General features: G+C 47.9%; 2 protein-coding genes and 1 pseudogene across 2 annotated transcripts; 1 reads left to right on the forward strand and 2 right to left on the reverse strand.

Annotated features, from left to right (window-relative positions):
- Positions 1-10,353: 10,353 nt before the first annotated feature.
- On the reverse strand, positions 10,354-12,020 carry LOC136489226 (uncharacterized). Its single transcript, XM_066485924.1, has 2 exons — positions 11,241-12,020; positions 10,354-10,800 (listed from the first exon to the last, which is right to left on the reverse strand). The coding sequence occupies exons 1-2, from the start codon at positions 12,018-12,020 to the stop codon at positions 10,354-10,356; spliced, it is 1,227 nt and encodes a 408-aa protein (XP_066342021.1).
- Positions 12,021-14,640: 2,620 nt separating this feature from the next.
- Positions 14,641-15,012, forward strand: LOC136489227 (uncharacterized). The gene has a single exon (XM_066485925.1). It carries the CDS (start codon positions 14,641-14,643, stop codon positions 15,010-15,012), a length of 372 nt encoding a protein of 123 aa, XP_066342022.1.
- Positions 15,013-20,820: 5,808 nt separating this feature from the next.
- The window catches only part of LOC136489228 (uncharacterized), a 23,836-nt pseudogene continuing 22,781 nt past the window's right edge, over positions 20,821-21,875 (reverse strand).

Consider the following 21,875-nt stretch of genomic DNA (forward strand, 5'->3'; position numbering starts at 1 on the left):
CATGATGATTAACTATATCTGATAACGTGGCAAATTTTTTATTGGGCAGTATTTAGAAAACCTTTATTGAGAAGCAACACATGGAAAAATGCAAAGCGCCACTGAATGTAATCCCTTTGAAAGTAAGTCCCCTAAATCGCATCATCTTTATTAATTAAACATATAGCTTTCACCGGATCACCAGATTGGATGACAAATCTTTTTCTCGTAAAGTGGTGTCTGAGGCAGGAACAGGGGAACAACTACTGTGGTTACTATGTTTGCAAGTTTATCAAGGAGATCTCCCAAAGAACTCCTACAGAGAGACTCAAAGTACATTAAAAATACACTATATATTCATTTAATTATTATTATTAATTGTGTTACTATGTCTTTATATATATATATATATGTATGTATGTATGTGCATATATTAATTTATTTTCCTTTAATTCAAACCTGTAGGCTCGATGGTTGGAGGAAAAGGTCATACGACGAGACCAAATCAAAGCAATTCAAAAGTCTATAGTCGGATTTTTTAATGACCAGGTCATCGATTCCAAGGGCGAGTTCTACTTTGACCCAACACTGCTATGGAAGCCAAGCTAGAGGATGAGAGGAAACTTGTTATATCACAACAATTGTAATGCAATCTTTTGTAATATATGCACATAAAATAATATAATGTAAAATACACATATGCATGCATGCATGTAAATATATATATGATGCATGCATGCATATATATATATATATTTCTATGCTTGAATTGTGTGATTTAATACATTCATTGTGCTTGAACCAAAACATACTATACGCGCATATAAATGTATTATTAGCAGCGTACAATACGACTTCGAAAACCTATTTTGAAAAGAAAATAAAAAATAAAAAGAAAAGAAAAAAGAAAAGAAAAAATCTTTAGTTCCGGTTCGTATTACCAACCGGGACTAAAGAGTATCGGCCTCGTGGCATGTCAGGACGCACCTTTAGTCCCAGTTGGTGTTACCCACCGGGACTAAATGTCTCCTTTAGTCCCGGTTCTTGACCTGGGACTAAAGGACCTCTTTAGTCCTGGATGCTTGCTCTCGGATAAGAAACCAGAACTAGAGGGGATTCTCCACCAGAAGTAAATGCCGTCTGTGTACCGGTGACTCCGTCTTATGCAGGACGGAATTCTAATCGAGTTGCTTCTGTCTTGGATAACATCGATATTCGATCATCATCGTCACTTCATCCGAGGACTAGCTAGCGACGGCTACCCCGCGCACTTGGAAACGTTTCGGACAGCCACGACGTGCCAATGACATCCGGGTCCACCCGCCCACTGCACAGACACAAAAAAGGCTGGTCGTCATTTGACCCTTGACCCGTGCATGCACATGCACATGCACATGGGGGAGGGATGTTTAGTATTTTTTGTGTATAATAAGGTATAGTCATGGTCCATTTAAGCCGTCGAGCACTTCTCTCGTCCCAAAATACATTATTCTTCTAGCACTCAAAATTCGTCGCTAGGATATGTGATTTTATATATATTAGCATTGGTCTCTGCACACAACACGGTCAGTACTCAGTAGTAGTACAATAAGACTGTCTCCAATGAAAGAATGCAAACCCAAAATGAGTTACGTACAGTTCCTTTGCCTACCGAAAACAGCCTCCAACGGACGACCCAGACGGACGACCCATTTTGGCTACGGACGGAAGCGATACGCAAAAAAGCCTGCCCTCTCTCCTCGGTACACAAAAAAGCGATGCGTTCTCTCCTCCTCCTGCGCGGCCTCTGCTCCGCCTCGCCTGCCGGACAGCCGGATCCGCGGCCCCACACGTCCCCAGACCCCGACCCCGACCCCGACCCGCGGCTCGTCGGCGCTCTCTGCCGTGTGCTCAGCGACTTCCGCGGGCCGCGGCACGACCTCCGCGCCACGCTCAACGGATTCGCGCCACGCCTCACGCCCGTGGCCGCGGCCGCCGTCCTGCGCCGCTGCCGCAACCTTCCCGTGCCCTCGCTCCGGATCTTCCTCCCTGCTCTCCGATCTCCCGCGACCTGCGCTCTCGCGGGACCTGTTCCCGCTGCTGGTGGGCCGCCGAATAGTGGAGGCCGAGGAGTGGGATGGGGGCGAGCAGAGGAATCAAGAGGAGGAGGAGGAGCAGAGGAATCAAGAGGAGCAGAGGACCTGTTCGCGGATGCAGAGATTTGGGGGCTCCTTGTTGGAGAGGTGAAGATATGGATAGGCAACCTTTTTTACTGTGTATTACCCAAACCGGGAAATGGGTCTCAGATATAGGTTACTCTGTTGGAGTCAGTCTAAGGAACCTTCTATGCTCCCAATTGACCGACTTGGCGACGTAGCATGAATTGTGTGCTGTGCATGGTCCCGGAAATTCTCATGTTGCAAACAAACAAACACGCTCACGCTTTCCCTCTTGAGAAACCGTGGCTAGCTTTGTATTTAGACTGATGATCAGTGCGTGAGACCCGTTGCCACTCGTTTTCCGGTTGCCACAACTGACCACAGCATTGTCCGAACGGCTCCTGCTGCACTGTTGCTCCAGTCCACAGTCGTTGCTGTTGCCTCGTTGGGTTTGTTGATGGTGTAATTTGGCTAGAGAATATGTCATGATCGGCCAGATTATATATGTTATTGATGATAATTAATCTAAATTAGTTGACCCATTGCTTTAGAGTTGTAACAGGGCCAAGGGCGTTCCATGCTGGAGTATACACATGAAGAGACAAGGAACATGCCAGATGACTAAAACGTATGTGGGTGTGCGGAGAGGATTTCTGTACGTAATTCACGGATAGAGGCTCGAACAGTATGTAATTCATGATGGAGGCTCGAGCAGTATTTGTGGTAAGAGGTCAGGATTGTGCATATGAACAGAATTCCCATTATATTCTTGCTGGTCCCTGACGCGCAGGATTATTTGTTTGGCTTGGTCAAGGAGGTGGAAATATTTGAGACAGAGGAAAAGATTAATTGTTTAATTAGCCGGATCAAGAAAGAGGAAGTTGTACTAGTATCGGACTCAGGATAATATCTACGTTTTGCATGGCCGATCAACTAGAGAATAGGAATATTATATTTGTTGTAAGCAAACAAACAATAAGTGCATAGTTGTCGTACATGTATAGGAATCCTACTCTGTTGCCTAAGACCGGGCATGCTCATTATATATCTACACTATAAAAGAGCAAAGGAATTGAAAAATAGCTCTCACCGAAAAGTTTCATACCCACCTTATTCGAGGACCCTCGGATGATTCATATATTTAAATCTAACGGCATATGTTAATCTAATGGTGGGCCATGTATGTAAAAAAAAGGTCTTACAGTGGCGTCTTACGTGTTCCTGCCACGTAAAACCACCCCGTCGCCCTCCCTCGCCGAGTTTTTTTTCACCAAATAGTTCTCCATCCCGCTCGTCGTACCCACGTCGCCCCTCCCGAGTCCCGACCACCCAGAATTGCTTTTCGCGGTTGTCCTATATTAAAGAATCAATAACAAAATTGGTTTTTCCCTCACGTAATCCTCCTTTTTCTGTAGTCCTAAAATAAAACCTCACGTATACCGGGCCTCGGCACGGAGTCACGGACGTGCAGCAGGAAGATCAGAAAGTCCACCTCCTCCTTCCAGGCCTCCGCATATAGCACGAGTCGAACGCGGCCTGCGCCACCTTCACGTCTGTAGTTGTCGACCAACCGTCGTGGACACCTTCAGCTCCCAGCCTGACACATCAGAAGATTAGCAGCTTCATCTGCGGGTCCCCAGCGGCCGGCGCCGCCTTCACGCTTGTAGCTGCCGACATGCCGTCGTGGACACCTTCAGCTCTCTACTTGACACATCAGAAGATTGATTAATGCAGATATACAATTATTTATTTTTGTGTTGATATGATCTAATAAAGATTGATTAATATAATATGCGATGCATGTTTATAAAAATTATTCTGACCTCTCTTTTAACTACATGTTTCTAAAAAGTAATCTACTCTTTTCTGACTTGCAAGTTGCAACTAAACCTCAATTGCTTAAAAGTTTCTCAATTATTTATTTTTTGTGTTGATAGGGTCTAATAAAGATTCATTACGATCAAATAAAGATTGCTTAATATAATCTGTGATTCATGTATGTTTTCAAAAAGTATTCTGACCTCTCTTTCAACTGTTTGTGTCTAAAAAGTAATCTATTTTCTGACTTGCAAGTTGCAACTAAACCTCAATTGCTTAAAATTTTGTCGCTTGAGTCTAATATATTTCCAGTTTATGCATTTTACTTTAATTTTTTGTTTTACCGTTGCTTTAAAATTCCTTGATTGCAGTGCTCCATATTAACAATATAAACATGACAACCTAAACCTTGTTATGGCTTCAACCACAAGACAAGATGGTAATCTAACCATAACATGAGATGGCAATGTTCAAGGTGGTATGTTATTTAGTTTTAAAAAACAATCTGTTTGGATTATTTATTTCAAAATCAATTAACCTTTTCGAATATTTGTTAGAGGATGAAGTCGGCTTGGAGAATAGAAATTCAATAAGATGTAAAAGGAAACGTGAAGCACAAGCTACTGATGTAATGTCTTGTGATAAAGATGTTGAAACACAGGCTAGAAACCGAGAATATTAGCGTAACTATCGTGCATGGTTACGGGCTAAGGCTGATGGCAACAAAAAAGAACACCATGATCCTGGCGTGATAATAGCGAAGCAACCAGGTTCAATTAAAAATAATGTTACTACAAAAAAAATGACAAGTTAGATTTAGGTGATGACTTCTGAAGTAAAATATTGCAGTACACACCTTTGCTTTTCAGATTTTTTGACCTTTTCGGGGTCGCCAATGGGAGCTTCCTTTGATACCATAGCATCCTTTGACAACAAATGTAATGCTCTGGTTCAACATAACATCTTGCTTCAATATTGGAAAATACTAACCATGGCAAAACATTAAACAAAACAAAGAGATTTACATTACAACCTGGATCTGTTTTATGTGATTTCCCTTTATGCTTTCCAGCAGGAAAAGTCTCGTTTGCCTCATCTTTTAAATCGGAGTCCTTCACTTGCATTGCACTGCTCACAAGCAAATAAAACAAATGACAGTCAGATCCACAATCTACTGAGTTTCAGCAGCAACAAACTGTTAGGAGAGGAGCCTCACTATTCTCCTTCTTTTGCAAACGTTCCTTCAGTGGAGCACTGATTCATTTCTAGCTTAACTCTGATTTTCCTACCAGGAACAGGAAATCCATTCTTTTATTGAATAGCTCGATCAACATCTTGAATAGTTGCGCTGGCATATACGGGAACACATTACATTAAACAAACCATCTCTTAACAGTGTCAATAATGAATCAAACACTATTGGATCCGCCGCCTTTGCCGAGTGCCGGCCGCACTCGGCAAAGGAACATTTGCCGTCGGCAAAGGCTTTGCCGAGTGCGGCTCTCGGCAAAGCCCACTCGGCAAAGAAGTGGTCGGCAAAGGAATCTTTGCCGAGTGCCACGTGGCAGGCACTCGGCAGCCGAGTGCCACACCAGCTCTCGGCAAAGGTAACGGGCGCCGTGAACTTGACGCCACCCTTTGCCGAGTGTCGACGCGTCAGGCACTCGGCAAAGGAATTTTTTTTTTGAAAAAATCTTCGCCGAGTGCTGACGTGTCAGGCACTCGGCATTTTTTTTGAAAAAATCTTTGCCGAGTGCTGGCACTCGGCAAAGGTTTGGTCACTTTGCCGAGTGCCACGCCAGCACTCGGCAAAGCGGGGCTCTGCTGGGAAAAATGCCCAGCTTTGCCGAGTGCTGGCACTCGGCAAAGCTGGGATTTTTTTTTGCTTTTTTTTTCTGTTTTCTTGCATTCCAGACATGCAATTTCACATATATTCATGACAATAAACTAGAATATCACATAAAAATCACATTTCATCATCAAATGACATCTCAACACGATATAAGTTCATAACAGGTTCATAACATGTCCAAAACCTGCAAGAAAACAACGGCGCGAAGGCCGATAACCACAGCGGCACGAAGGCCGACATCAAAGCGGCACGAAGGCCGACAAGTCTACAAGCGGGCAGTAGAGGTACCTAGCTCGACCCGGCGTCCCCAGGGGCCCCAGAGCCCCCACCTTGCTCCCACGGAGACCACCCTGACTGCGGCGCCGCCTGGAACGTTGAGTAGGGCCCGGAGTGCCCCTACTGCGTCGGTGGAGGAGGAGCGGTACCTGGCCACGTGAAGCCCTATGTCGGGAAGGTCGGGTGAGCCGGCCACCCGTGCGGTGGAGAAGGGCCCAGTGGAGGGCTGGCACCTGGAGTCGGGTTCGAACCCGCCGACTGTTCCTACACAAAGGACAAGTGATCTCATTAGTACCTGCAGGATGGCCGCACAAGCTAAAGCAACAGGCAATATACTCACCGGAGTCGCTATAGGAGTAGGCATAGGAAAAGGTGGTGGAGCAAAGATCGAGGCAGGGAGCTCGTGCTGTTGCATTCCCGAGATCTGAAGGCCCCGGAAGTAGGCGGCAAAGTCCTGCATCTGACGCTGGTAGTGCTGCGTGACAGCCGCCAGCTGCCGCTGATGGGCCACCGCCATGTTCTCCTGGTTCGTCTGCAACTGTGTGATCTGGGCCTGTAATATTACACCCGCAAAGTTGATGGTATGTGAAAGCAAGGTACATGTGTGAAACGAGTGAACGACGAATGAAACTGCACTAACCTGAAATGCCGAGAACATTTGCGCGTTGCTCGGCTGCCGAGGCGCTATGGGGATGTCGGAGGAGCTCCTGGTCCCGTCTCGTCGAATCTGGCTCAGCGTGGGAACAGAGGACGACTCAATGGCGCTGTTGGCCATCCAGTACCGGCCGTGCTGCTTCCCTCCTCCCAACCTCATCAAGAGGTCCGTGTCCAAGGGGTCGGTGGCGGGGTCGAACGTCTCCCCATGGCGCTGGCGAGCCGCGGAGGTGTACTCGGCGAGCTTGGGGTAGACGCTCGCGTTGGTGTACGCGTTGGGCCCGTCCGCCGGGTCGTAGACGTTGTCCGCCGCCGTCGCTTTGCCCTTGTGAGCAAGGGCGTACCTCGTGAACTCGTTGACGACATGCCCACCATGCGACTGGGTCTGCGAGGAAAGCACAAACATGGTTACAAGTAATGACAATTGAGCGCTAGAATTAATAGATCAACAGAAGCATACCCATCTTTCCATGAACACTGGGAGGGACTGGTTCCCTTGGTGGTGTGGTGCCCCTCGCATCTGCAGGCGGCCCTCCCGATGTTCTCTGCGCCTCTGGTACGCCGCGTCCGTGGTCCACTCACGCACAATGGCCGCCCAGCAGTCCTTGTAGTTGTCACACCACCCCGGACACATCTGCATGACATCAAGTATTTGACATGCCAGAAGATGAATTGAATGTTTCACGGAAGGAATCAGAACGAATGTTTCCTACTTAATTACCTGCATGTACTGCGCCTCTGTGAGGTCAGTCTCCCTCTGGAGTATCATCTCCCTGACTTGCGGCTTCTTCACCACTTGGCCAAGCACGTCGGCGTAGTAGCTGATGACGCACTGGAGATGCGCCTCATGGTATAGGTCCTTGAGACGATCTTTGCAGACCACCTCCTACACTCGCACCGCATGCTGCTCTCTCCCCTCCTCGCACGTGAAGAAGTCCTGCACATAGACAACATGTATCATTTCATTGTTTCAAGAACGTCCAACGAATGTGTAGTATTGAGAAATGCGGTGCGATGAAAATACTCACCCAGAACTCCCTCTTGATCTTCGCCGCAAGGGTATCGCCATTGGAGTCCGTGACGCTGGAGAAGTGCTCCCACTTCACGGGCGCCTGTACCTCACCCTTGTGGGTGACGAAGCCAGGGTAGTACTCCCTAATCAGCAGGCCCTGGATGCCATTGATATGGCATGAACCGCTCCCTCCGCTCACAAACGTCCAACTACTGCATGAGTCATTAACAACAATTGTTAGTCTATAGTTTGATTTTCAACATGTCATATGAACAAGTAGTGAAATCAACAATGGTTACTTACGTCTGACCCACGGGTCGAATCACCGGGCGGCGGGAAGGGAGCGGTCGTGGCTCAGGGAGCGACGAGGGCCCGCGCTGGTAGGGCTTGCTCGAACCTGAGGAAGCCGTCTCGCCTGGTGTCGGCACGCCCCCATCGTCATCGTTGTCATCGCCGCCGCCGCCGTCACCGGTCGTCGTCGTCGTCGTCCCCCCTTGCGGGGCCTCCTTGAACTGCAGCCTCCTCATCGACGTGCGACGTCCGCTGCCCCCCTACTGGTCGATGGCTCCACCAACTGCTCCTCCTCCTCATCGTCGGCGGCGGTCGCCTGCTCCTCGTGGTGGATCTGGTACTGCGAGCGGACCTGTCGATGCGGCCGCTGCCGCCTTCCGCCCGGCATTTTGTCGAGTGCTTGCAATGACAAAGATTAAAACAGTTAGCATAAATAACTGACAAGTACTTGTAAAGAAACATAATTGCAAGGTAATAATAATAACAATATAGTATTACATGAATTAGAAATTATCTCCGCGAACGGCAATATGGCTGGCGTGTAGTCGTCATCACTATTGTCGTCATCACTATTGTCGTCATCACTATCAATATTGTCGAGCTCTCTTAAGTGTCGGGCATCATCTCCATCGTCCTCATCATCTCCATCGTCATCATCATCTACATCGTCCTCAACTCCATCGCGCTCCATCTGCCATCGCTCAAGGATTCGTAAGTCCTCAGCATCCTGCACCTCATCACCCTCGTCCTCATCGATGTCATTGTCTACTTCCATGCCCATGAGCGAAAGAATGTCTATCTCCAAACTCCCTTCTAGCCCCTTAGGTTGATAGAACTCATCTTTGTTTGGGTCAAAGTTGTAATCATCATCGTTTGGGACAGCCGCTTTACCGCGCGGTGAGACCAAGTGCACAAGGCTCCAACCCGCAAGCTTCTCGTCTTTTTGGCACGCCCATGGGAGGTAATACACTTGCGTGACGTGTCGGTTAGCCATAATATAGACATCGTCTCCTTTATAGTTGGAATCCTGTCGAATTTCGACTTGCCCAATCTTAAGGTCTTTTTTCGTGACATCAGGATCGAACCAATGGCATTTGAATACCACTGGCTTAAAAGCTTTGGCACCCTTAAATTTGAGCTCGTATATCTCTTCGACTATGCCGTAATAGTCCTTCTCATCTGTGCCAGGAGTACGAACTCCGCTGCATGTGGTTTTTAGGTTGGCCCGACTCTCCTCGTAGGCTCTCGTGCGAAAGCGATAGCCATTCACATCATAAACGGTGAATGACTTGACCCTACGGGAGAAGCCACCGGCCACCTGTTTCAATTCATCACCCATTTCCGCATCCGTGCGGGCCTGCAAGGTCAGGACAGGTAGATCGTTACATTACTCGCTCCTAGGAGCAAAGTGGAATCTTCTAGGAGCAAACGAGGTTAGTTGGATGGTACCTTTATAGAGAACCAGGAAATGAAATCGGGCACACCATGTCTGAGAAGATGGTCTTCTTCTTGCTCGGTAGGAGCCCTATTGCCTCTCCAGTGTTCATTAATATATTCCCTAAAAAAACAAGAGACAAGGGGGTCGGATCGATAGGTGGAGGATAGTCTCGGCGTATGTAACAAGCTCATTGAGAACTTACTTCTGATAAGGAATCACTTCATCAAGGTTCAACAACAAGTAGATCATGATAGTGCGCCACTCATCATGGGTCAATTTCTTGTTGGTACCTGCGCTTCCTCTTCCGAGATCCCCTTGGAAAAGGCTGAGGTTCGATGAGTTCTCGTCGGCGTTGTAACGAGGGGTTGGATTGTGCACACTGGGAAGTTTCTCAATATAGTACGCCTATGTGAATGTCGACACCTCCTCCAGAATGAATGCCTCTGCCACGGAAGCCTCAATTTTGGCTTTATTTCTACACTTTTTCCGAAGAAGCTTTAGACACCTCTTGATTGGATAGCACCAATGGGCCTGCACGGGCCCCCAACCGTGCCTCGCGCGGTAGGTGCAAAATCAAATGCTGCATCAACAGGAAGAAGCCGGGTGGAAATATCATCTCCAACTTGCAGAGCAACAGAGGTGCAGCCTTCTCTAGGTCAACACAAACGTCCCGAGATAACTCCTTGGCACAAAGCTGGCGGAAGAAAAAGCTCAACTCTGTCAGGACGCGCCACACTAGCTCGGGGAGGTATCCCCGGGTCATCGCAGGAAGGATCCGCTCAATCTATATGTGGAAGTCATGACTCTTCATCCCTAAGGCTTTCATAGTCTGCAAGTTCACTCCCCTACTCAGATTCGCCACATACCCATCCGGGAACTATAACGTCTTCATCCACTACAGTACTTCCTTCCTATCAGCCTTTTTCAGGATGTAATCGGCCAGGCCCCTTTTCCATCTCTTGCCTGGCACAGGGGTCTTCATCACTAGCTTTGGTCTATCACAAATCTTTTCCACGTCTAGTCTAGCCTTAACGTTGTCCTTTGACTTTTTACCAATGTCCATGAGTGTTGCCCAGAGTGCCTCGGCGACATTCTTTTCTGTGTGCATTACATCGATGTTGTGTGGAAGAAGAAGGTGCTTGAAGTACGGGAGCCTAGTCAAGCCCAATATACGAGTCCACATGTGGTCGTTACCATATCCAATAAAACCACCGTTGACTTCATCAATTTGGAGAGCCTCTATCTCGGCAAGGACCTCGACAGGGCTCTTAACCTGAGGAATGGGGTCGGTGACTTGAACACCTTTCGTGAAGTGCTTTTCATCTTGTCTCAATTCATGGTTCTTAGGCAGGAATTGATGATGTTTGTCGAAAGAAGAATACTTGCCACCCTTGTGCAGCTAGGTGAACATCACATCTGCCTTGCATGTTGGGCAAGGGAACTTCCCGTGAACACACCACACGCTGAATAAGCCATACGCCAGGAAGTCATGCATTGAATACTGGTACCACACATGCATTGTGAAGTTCCTCTTTGTAGCTCGATCGTACGTCAGTACCCCCTCTTCCCAAGCATGTTGCAATTCATCCCACACTGGCTGCATGAACACACCCATATTGTTGCCCGGGTGTCCAGGTATTATCAGCGTCAAGACGACGTTCCTGGGTTCAAACATGACGCCGGGGGAAGATTGAGGGGGATCACGAACATGGGCCAACAAGTGTACGGGGCCACCATCATTCCAAACGGGTTGAACCCATCTGTTGCCAGCACTACGCGTACATTCCGAGCCTCCATAGCCTTGCCAGGATTCATGTCATCGAAGTGCTTCCATGCATCACCATCCGTTGGGTGTACCATCTTGTCAGGACTGTATCTTTTGCCATTCTTGTGCCACGTCATTTGTTTCGCGGACTCCTCTGTCATGTATAGCCGTTGGATCCTCTGTAGGAAAGGAAGGTGCCGTAAGACCATCTCGGGGATCTTAGACTGTTTCTTCTTGCCATCACTGCCTTCTACCTCCACAAACCTAGAGGCTTTGCACTTTGGACAGTGTGTTGCTTTCTCGTGGTCTCCCCTGAATAGGACGCACCCCTTCGGACAAGCTTGGATCCCCTCATACGGCATCTTAAGTGCACGAAGGAGTCTCTGTGACTCGTACGTGTTCTTCGGCAGGGTGTGAGGATCCGGAAGCAGTTTGCCAAGAACTGTCAACACGAGATCGAAGCCATCTCGACTAATGCCCAATTGCGACTTCAACGCTATTAGGCGTGAAATGGCATCTAGTTGCGAAACCATTGTCTTCTCGTGAAGGGGCTTCTGTGCCGCCTCCATCATGGTGTAGAACGCCTTTGCGGTTTCCTCTGGATCATCCTCCACCTCCATTCCTTCAACAAACCGTGCTTCATGAAAGTCTGCCATCATGTCTGCCATCCCGGCATCTGCATCATACTCCTCGAGGAGGGGTCTCACCACCTCCTCCCTAATACGATGGTGTTCACCATGGTGGATCCAGCGGGTATAGTTTGGAACGAATCTGTTATTGTGAATATCTACTCCCATGGCACGCTTTCGTTTCTTTTTCTTGTTCTTACACTTGCTGCGGGGACACGGCATCCGACTCGACCCTTTAGCAGCTGGGCCAAATGCATGCTCTAGGAAAGCATCGGTCCCCCTAACCCATTCAGAGCTCTTACTTGCGAAACCCATGTACATCCACTCACGGTCAGCCATCCTCTGTCATGCGCCAATGTAAGCGGGTAATAAAACATGTATTTGCATCTACACGGCGTTCCTACCATCTAATAGGTGAAGGATAGGTCCTAATCCCACCCGTGGATGCGTAGATGGGTTAGCTTCCATGTTCTGCCCCCGTCCGAGTCGGAATTTCGGCAACACCTCCCCGCTGTTCTCCCGATACACGTCCCCGCAGGGAGAGTGTGTATTCGGAGAACACGGGGAGGTGCTGCCGAAACTTCGACTCAGACGGGAGCAGAACATGGAAGCTAACTCATCTACGCATCCGTGGGCTGTCCAAAAAACGTGGACAATCCGAAACAGATACGGTCGCAGATATGCAAAGACCTGCATACCTCCGACCGTATCTCTTTCGGACGGGAGACGCCTAACTTGGTGACGAGATCTACGACCAAGGTACGGGTACAGGGGTTATACCTAGGGTGGCGGTGCTGTGGTGAGGCGACGCTATGCAGGCAGACCGGCACGGCGCGGGGCTACTCCAGATCCGCTCTTCTCTGCAAAACAAGAAAATATTCTAGATTCAGAAGGTGGATTTGGCTCATTAGAGATGCAGGTAGATAATTTCTGAGTTTATATTTATAATTTCTGACTTATAAAAAATCTGCAACCCAAAAGACAGCAATAGGAAAACAAGGATATGAATCATTCTAAGGAAAAGGGAGAAAATCATTAACCAAATATCAAGAATATAGCAAGGCCGCGGCGGGGTTTGAGGGGTTGGCGAACTGCAACTTAGGTAGCTATTTTGCTATCATTAGCGCAAAGTCGCAAACATAAATGTCTTCCTGTCTAACCAGTCCTCTTCATACTATACAATCTCTATGTTCATGCAGGCCTCAACAGGACAGGAAAGAGCTGCCGCCTACGGTGGGTGAACTACCTTCATCCTAGCCTCAAGCATGGCCGCATGTCACCACAAGAAGAACGCCTTATTATTGAGCTCCATGCTCGGTGGGGGAACATGTTTGATCTGAAGTTTTTCTAGATAGTAACTTCTCTCAGTTACTAAATTTAGGTGAATACAGAGAGATTGCTGAAGGAAATGAGAAGACATGCAGCAGTATCCCCTGTCATCTAGCATCACCTGCTATGTGGGACTACAAATATCCTGAGGTATTCTGGAAGATGGAAGATCAAGAAACCATGATGTGATAGAATATGAAGAAACCATGATGTTGGCTCCACTATTTGGTTACGGTAAATAAGGCCCTCACTATTGAAGCCTGAAGGAATACATCTATATAGGTCAGGTCACTCAGCTATCTGCCTAGCAGATTTGCAGTACTTGTACTTCCTAGCTATGCTTGCATTAGTATGGGTTTCAGTATTTTAAAATCTACTATAACACTGGAGGTATGCTTATGATGTATGTATCTATGTAGCGTGCAAAATAGTTTGTATCAGTTTGTGGAATAGCGTGCAATACAAGGACGCTCTATATGCATGATATATTTATTTCTCTATTCTTATTGTGCTGAACAAATAACAGTGTAATCTGGTTTGCAGTTATTATTCAATAGAATATGATACAAATTGAATGTTACATTTGAAGTTATATAATAAAGAGAACACCTTTACTTCTAAATAAAGCTTGATAAAACTGTATCCGGATTCAAGAAAAATAGAAAGCAGACTGAGAATAAAAAATATCCGTCCAATAAAATAGAGCCCAAGATAGACAAGAGCTTAGTTTACAACATGTCAAACAGAAACTGTAAAAGCAGAGAATATTGCGTGGGATTAGATTGATGATTGTCAAGTACATGATACATATGCATATATACAGGGTTACAGGCAACCACAGGGTGCGCCAAAGCTATAGGCAGCAGCAACCCTAAGTGCATGGGCCTAAGCCCACCCACGGCTTAAACATAGCTAGGCCCCTAATAGCCTGTCTAACAGAAACAAATCCACAAGTTATTTGTAACAAAGAACAGGAATAACAGACTGTTTATTCTTAAGTTCAGTTCCAACAGAACAGAACTGGCAGGTTCAGTGCAAGAGTAAGTGAGCTATCATTTTTTCTCTCCATAATTATAAAGCTGATAGCATTAGTATCTAATAATAAAGTTAAATCACACTAACCAATAAGACGAGGAAGAAGTTGCAGGTAATTAAGCTAAGATTTTGTTCTAATTAATCAATAAGGTAGTGCATGGACCACAAAGAACCAGCCATCACTTCTCTCTTATACTATCATGGCCATTCCAGGAAATAATCTTAGACTAGCATCAACATACATGGAAATCTGGAGCTACAGTGTACCTCATGGATCTAGCAGAGGATAGGGAGCATACCTCAGCGCCGCTGCGTACTGTCGGATGGACGGGCGTGTCCGCGGCGGCTGCAGGGATGTGGTCAAGTCTTCTTGACCGGATGGACGGCAGGGAGCTTCCACCGCCACGATCCACGCCTGCAGTAGATGGAGAACGGGACCACGAAATTCCACGGTGGCGAGGAGGAGAAGGGATCTCTGGGCAGCGCGGGGCGGAGCTCGGGGCGCGGCAGCCGGGGATGCGGGGCGGGCGGGGGAGCTCAGGCCGCCGGCCGGCTGCTCGCGGGCGCGTCGGAGGAAGGGGCGCGGCAGCCGGGGATGCGGGGCGGGCGGGGGAGCTCGGGCCGCTGGCCGGCTGCTCGCGGGCGCGTCGGAGGAAGGGGCGTGGCAGCCAAGGATGCGGGGCGGGCGAGGGAGCTCGGGCCGCCGGCCGGCTGCTCGCGGGCGCATCGGAGGAAGGGGCGGCGGCAGCGGGAGGGCGGCGGCAGGCGTAGCGGCGGCAGCGCGAGGGAGGAGTGAGGAGTGAGGAGTGGGGAGTGGGGGTTGGGCTGGCCCGTGTCGGCCTTTAGGTTAAAGGCTTTGCCGAGTGCCAGATCGGCACTCGGCAAAGACGCCATCTTTGCCTAGAGCCGGCCACGTGACACTCGGCAAAGAGCTGCCACGTGGCAGGCTCAGGGCCTGCCAGGCCGGCTCGCCTTTGCCGAGTGCCACGTGGCTGGCTCTCGGCAAAGGACCCCTTTGCCGAGTGCCACCCCTGGCACTCGGCAAATTAATATGTTTTTTTGTTTTTTTTTCTTCCTATTTTTTTTGTGGGGTCTTGATACAGTAATTACATCTCAACTTCGAAATTTGGGACAATTTTGAGTTTGTGTGCTATATTTCTTTAATTATTTTTGTTTCGTTGAATTTTTCCGACAATTCCAAATTTGAACTGCAGGTACATGAAATAATGGAATTTGTTCATTCAAAAAATGGTATTCATGATGTTCGGCGTATGTTGAGGCCGTATCCAGGACCTCGCATGAAGTTACGACCATGTTAGTGTCGTAACATGACGAGTTACCTACGGGAAAAGTATTTTTAAATTATATAAAATCCAAACGAAGTCCGAAAATGACAAAACTTGTCGAGGTGTGTTGTCATCGCATGTGGAGGCTGTGGTAAAAAATTGAGAAAGTTTAGAGCAAGTTGTGACGTCGGATGCCTAAAACCCACCCTTGGGCTCGTCCTCGCGCGCGCCCTGACTCGCCCTCGTCCTCGCCCGCGCCCCTCCTCGTCCTCTCCCTCGGGCTTGTCCTCGCTCGCGCCCTAACTTGCCCTCGCGCGCGCCTCGACTCGCCCTTGGCCTCGTCCTCTCCGTCGGCCTCGCCCTCGGCCTCGTCCTCGCCGTCGGCCTCGCCCTCGCCCTCGCCGCGGAGAGGAACAAGGTATACTAAGTAGTATTAGTGGTAGTAGTAGTTAGTAGTTGTAGTAGTAGTCTAAGTAGTACTAGTGGTAGTAGTAGTAGTCAGTAGTTAGTAGTTAGTAGTTGTAGTAGTGGTAGTAGTAGTTAGTAGTTGTAGTAGTGGTAGTAGTAGTTAGTGTAGTAGTAGTTGCATTAGTTAGAGTAGTAGTTGTAGTAGTGTTAGTAGTAGTTAGTAGTTGTAGTAGTGGTATTAGTAGTGGTATTAGTAGTAGTTAGTAGTTGTAGTAGTGGTATTAGTAGTGGTAGTAGTAGTTAGTGTAGTAGTAGTTGTAGTAGTTAGAGTAGTAGTAGTTGATAATTAAGCTGCATGTGGTTCCTTGATATATATGTGGTTGTCGGCCATCGTGCCGTGGTTTTCTTTCAGGTTTGGAAACCTCACCGTACAGGGGAGATGCTGCCAAATTTTTGAGTTGACGTTATTTTGCTTCTTTCTTTCTTTTTGCAGGAGCCGAGTCGGAGTACCCCGGTGTCCCCAGGTCTGCCCGCACCGCGTCGCCTCACCACTGCACCGACCCGCCACGGCCCTGCTAGCCTGACTTCACCGCCACCTAAGGTATAACCACTCTTTCTTTGTCCTGGTCGTGTATCTCCACGTAACCCAGTTAGGTGTCTCCCGTTCGAAAGAGATACGGTTAGAAATATGCAGATCTTTGCATATCAATAACCGTATCTGTTTTGAATTGTCCACGTTTTTTGGACAGCCCGAGGATGCGCAGATGGTGTTAGTTTCCATGGTCTGCTCCGATCCGAGACTTTTACATTTTTTTCGCTCCTACATATGATAGAATCACAATGGAAACTAACAGTTTTTCTTAATCACTTACGTAGGTCTTGGAAGGTCATGGTCCCAGGTGCTCACAAAAGGTTGCCCAATGGCATCCTGGGTCTTCTCTACAGGGAACACTTCCCAGGCTTGGTTCGCTACGCCGAAGCTCTAGAGCCGGCCTACACGTACGAGCACTACGTTGCCGCCCCTGATGCGGAGGACGAGACGGGCCGCACGTACGAAAGCGTGGCGGAGCGGGTTATGTGCGAGTTTTGGGTAAGTCTTCCTCCCACTGCTTTACTCAATACATTGCATTCGCTAGAGTTTCTTGAACCAATGTATTGATACATCTTTTCTATATGCAGGACTTCTTCAAATGCGCCGAGGGCTACGAGGCGAGGGCGGCCAAGGCGTTGGCCAAATCTTTTAGAGGTCGCATCTCAGACATGCATTATGAGGCGCGGCTCTAGGCCATCATCGATTACTGTGCCGTCTACGAGCATCGAAAGGTAAAGAAAGAAGATGCAAGATTAATGCATCTGACCAAAGAGCAGTACCTGAAGGTAAATATACAACATCAATATTGATTTCTTCTGAGATTGGGTAGGCTTGAATTGTTCTTATATCTGTCAATGTACTTGATGTCGTACAGGTGCCTCCTGGCTAGTGCGCCAATAAAACGTGGGCCTGGCAGATGATGGTCGACAGGTGGGTGAGTGGCAATTGGGTGGATAACCACACCGTCCTCCGGGAACGACGTTTGCTGATGCCAGGTGTATCACACCACCAGGGCAACCTTAACATCCACGAATTCGGGGCTAGATGGGTACGTGACTTGGTGTAGCTTCATTTATTCTTTCAGACGTTTATTCCTGCATGATTTATAATCGTCTTGTTGTTTTTCTCGCAGTTGGCTGCACATCAAAACCAGCCATGCGGAGAGCTCAAGTCATGGGTTCTGGCCCACAAGGGCAAGGCGACAGACAACATCAACTGGAACCCGAATGACCCAGTCGAGTCGTTCACCAACGAGAGCATCCTCGAGCTCATCAGTCAGTACACTGAGGCGGCAAGGGGAGTCCATGGGGCAGACTGGGATCCGCACACCGCGAACATTGACGGCGACATCATCATGAGGGTGGGAGGAGGCAAGAAGCATGGGCGGTACCTCATCGGCAACAGCACGCTCGACCCGCACACCACTCCCACTCTCTCACAGGTCTGGACAAGCAGCACGAGCGGTAGCGTGCCCATACGCCCAAGGCAGGACACTTCGACGCATCGTGTGGCAGCACTACATGTTATTTCTATTTTATCCGTCGTTCATTGGTTTTACATTCCTCAAAATTGCTTGTAACAATGCGGTGAAAAATTATAGGCCTAGGTGCATGCGCTCGAGGAGCATAAGGCTAGGGTGGAGGAAGAGCGACAGAGGGAGCGGGAGGCCGAGCGACAGAGGTGGGAGGCCAAGCGGGCAAGGTTTGACGCCTTGGCTCAGTACGTGGCAAGTCTTGGGTCACGATGGGTTGTCCAGCGCCACTAGAGCTGTTCGCTCCTCCACCGCCTTACCCATACCCACCTTACTCATACGTGAGTTCAACTTCTCTAACAAAAGCTCTTTACTGTGCATGTCGGCCATCGTGCCGTTGATATGTGATGGGAGGCCTTCGTGCCGTTGATATATATGTGTGCCGGCCATCGTGCCATTGATATGTGGTGGGCGGCCATCGTGCCGTTGGTTTTCTTGCAGGTTTTGGAAACCCCACCGTGCAGGGGAGGTGCTGCCGAAATTGTGATGTGTCTAGGCTTAGATTACAATTTTATACCTAGTTCTGCAAATTTTAACTTGTCTACGCTTAGATTACAATTATATGCCTTAGTATTACTATAATTACTAATTTTCTTCTCCTTTGTGCAGAATCAATCGACGGGTTCGAATGATGTGCCTGAGCAGCCGCCGTCGGGAGGGTCGTGGCACCAACCGTATCCACAACTTCCGTCGTATCAACAGCCGTCGGGAGGGTCGGGGTACCAGCCGTATCCACACCTTCCGCCGCAACAGCAGCCGCCGTCGGGAGGGGTGGGAGCCTTGGGGGTGAGCCTGTTGTTCTTCATCATGTATTAGCACTTTGTGACATGAACTTGTGTGAGATGAACTTAGCACTTTGAGATGGACATGTGTTGTTGGATTTGAGATATTTAGATGGATTATTATGTGAGACATGTGATGTGGATGACATATTTGTGATATATGTGATGTGGATGATGTGTTATATTTGTGAAATATGTGTTGTTGAAGCTGGAAATATAAACAAAAATAAAAAAAATGCTCTCTGGACTCTTTGCCGAGAGTAGGGCTCTCGGCAAATCTGCCTCTTTGCCGAGAGCCTAGCTCTGGGCAAATCTGCCTCTTTGCCGAGAGCTTGGTGGTCGGCTCTCGGCAAACCTTTTTTTTTGAAAACCACCTCGGCTGCAAATCTTTTTTTTTACAATTCTTTGCCGACGGTCGCTCTCGGCAAAGAAGCTGTCACACCGTTAGCGGTCGTTTGGCCGTTACTAGGGCGTGCCAGTTTGCCGAGAGCTAGAGTTTGCCGAGAGCCTTGCCATTACTCTCGGTAAATATTTTGCCGAGAGAGGCTCTCGGTAAAGAATCCTTTGCGGGTAGATGTTTTGCCGACAGCTCTTTGCCGAGAGCTGCTCTCTGCCGAGAGCTGCTCTCGGCAAATAGTTTGCCGAGCGTCAACTCGTCTTTGCCGAGAGCTTCGGGCTCTCGGCAAAGGCCGGGAGTCTGGTAGTGGATATGTATTCAACTCTAATGCCGCAACATATGTGCACTATAAAAAATAATGAGGGATTTAAAATTATGAAAGTAAAAAAAGAAAAAGAATTCATCAAGATAAAAATAAATTGGATACAAATACAAATGCTTCACAAAAAAATCCCATATATTGAAACGAAAAATAAAAAAAATGAATTTATATACAACAAAATTTACAGATACAAGTATAAAAAAAATGTTGGTTTCAAATAAACATAGAAATACTATGGTAAGATGCTAACGGCAAGCAAGCTAGAAAATAGCAAATAAAAAATACAAATGTCTCGTACGCACGTGCATGTTAACCAGTATATATATAATGGGTAAACGGCTGATTGTGATCTCTACACAATCGACACAAAACAAATCTATTATTATTGTTCTTTTACTTTTCTTCTACTTTTTCGCACCTAGGTTAGCAACCATGCTTTGCTAGTTTTCCGCAAACAAGCGGCGTGCTCCGACATCATCGGAGTATCATCCTTTACTGTTCTTGCTCATAAAGCAGCCGGTGATTCTTCGTCGTAATCAAAGGAGTTATTTCTTTTACTAGTTTGTTCGAAAACTAGTTACGTGTGCCCTTCTACGAAAGTGAAGCAATCTATCGACTCCTTTGTTAGATTTTGTGCATCAACAGGGTTTTCTACAGTATTGCTAGTGCGGTGGTAGGCAGGCACAGTGCACGCGACACGGTGGCCTACTGTTGTCACATCCCAGACGATAGCGGATCTAGAAACAGACCTAGGGGACTAACAATACATCATTAATAATAGAAGGCTAGAAATCATACTAGCCATAGACTATTAGATATAACAAATAACACTTAATTCAAAAGTGCTCAAACAAACAATACATCATATATTAATGATAGAAGGGTACCGAATAAAGAGCTTCTGATAACTAAATGATCAAAAACGACTTCTTTTACCAACCTACAGAGAGAGTATGTCTTCACAAATACACACCAACTTGGACCGTTACCACCAAATCTACGTACAAAAATGAAAATGTGTCATAGTTCTTCAAAAAAACAAGCTAATTTTAGTTGGCTTTTCTAAGCCCCGGATCAGCAACGAAGTCATTCATATCAGGCTCAATGCGGGGTCTTTTTTACTCAACCCGATTCTCATTAGTTGCAATCTTTGGAGCATCTTTCGTATCTTTCCATTCTAATCTATTATTATTATGCCCTACTATTACAAAGTGAGACAACCGAATCACTGAGTAGTCAAAACAAAAAATTAGAACAGGCGAACAACATTCACCTCAGTGGCTCAGTCACAACAGAAGGCCCTGGAGCCTGGCCGGCTGGGCGTCTGGTCTGGCCCATGCCGACTGGGCGGCCTGGCGGCGGCCGTTTGTTTGGCTGGGCAGCTCCGCGGCTGGCTGTGGCTGCCAAGGGCGGAGGGGGAGGTCCGGAGGGCTGAGGCGGAGCAGGCGGGTAGCTGGCTGGCGACACGGCGGTGGTGGTGGGTTGGCTGGCGGTGAGCAAGGCGGCGGCGGCGCCACCGAGCCGGGCGGGGTAGGTGGTGGGGGCGAGCAGCCGACAAAGTTAGGGGAGGGCGGGCTCGTCCGACGGGGGTGGTTGGTGGGCGGGGAGGTCGTCGGCGGCCTGGTGGTGGTCGAGGAGGGCGGCGGGGCGGTGTCTCGCTGGGGAAGGTGAACAGTAACACGCAGAAGAGGAAGCTGAGCGGGCGGACGCGTGTGCGCCGCTATTGGTCCTGGCGCGCGCTCGTTGAAGAGTCCGGACAACAGTGTGGCAGTGTTGTGACCCGGTACCACTCGTTTTCCGGTTGCCGCAACTGAACCACAACATTGTCCGACAGCTTCTGCACGCACTGTTAGCTCCGGTCCGATCGTTGCCTGGTTGGGTTGCTAGTGCGGTGGTAGGCAAGACATATTCAGCATATTCGCTGGTTAATTTCTGAACTAATAAACTCGATTGGTGTTAGTTTATTGTAAGAAAAAAATATTTATTGGCTGGCTAATAAGTTCCGGCTAAAACCAATGAGCCAATAGGTTGATTGTCTGCTCGATCGTCACGTCGCAAAAGTGAAGTGAAAACTCCATGGACGGACGGACGGATGGATTGATGGATGGGCATTTGGGCAGGACGACTACGTATCTGCTTGAGTTCTTTTTTTATTATTACTTTTTTATTCAGCTTGTAATAATCCAGAAAAGAGGATAGTGGTGGTTAACAAAATTAGGAGTATATTGCAGAAGTAGCCCTAGGTGTATAGTACAACTTGAATTGCTCTTTAACATACTTTTTAGAATTTTCGTCGGACAAATATTTGTATAATAATTTTATTTTGACGTATTCGAATGTC

This window comes from Miscanthus floridulus, chromosome 10, assembly GCF_019320115.1.
Source record: "Miscanthus floridulus cultivar M001 chromosome 10, ASM1932011v1, whole genome shotgun sequence".
In the NCBI taxonomy this organism is placed as follows: Eukaryota; Viridiplantae; Streptophyta; class Magnoliopsida; order Poales; family Poaceae; genus Miscanthus; species Miscanthus floridulus.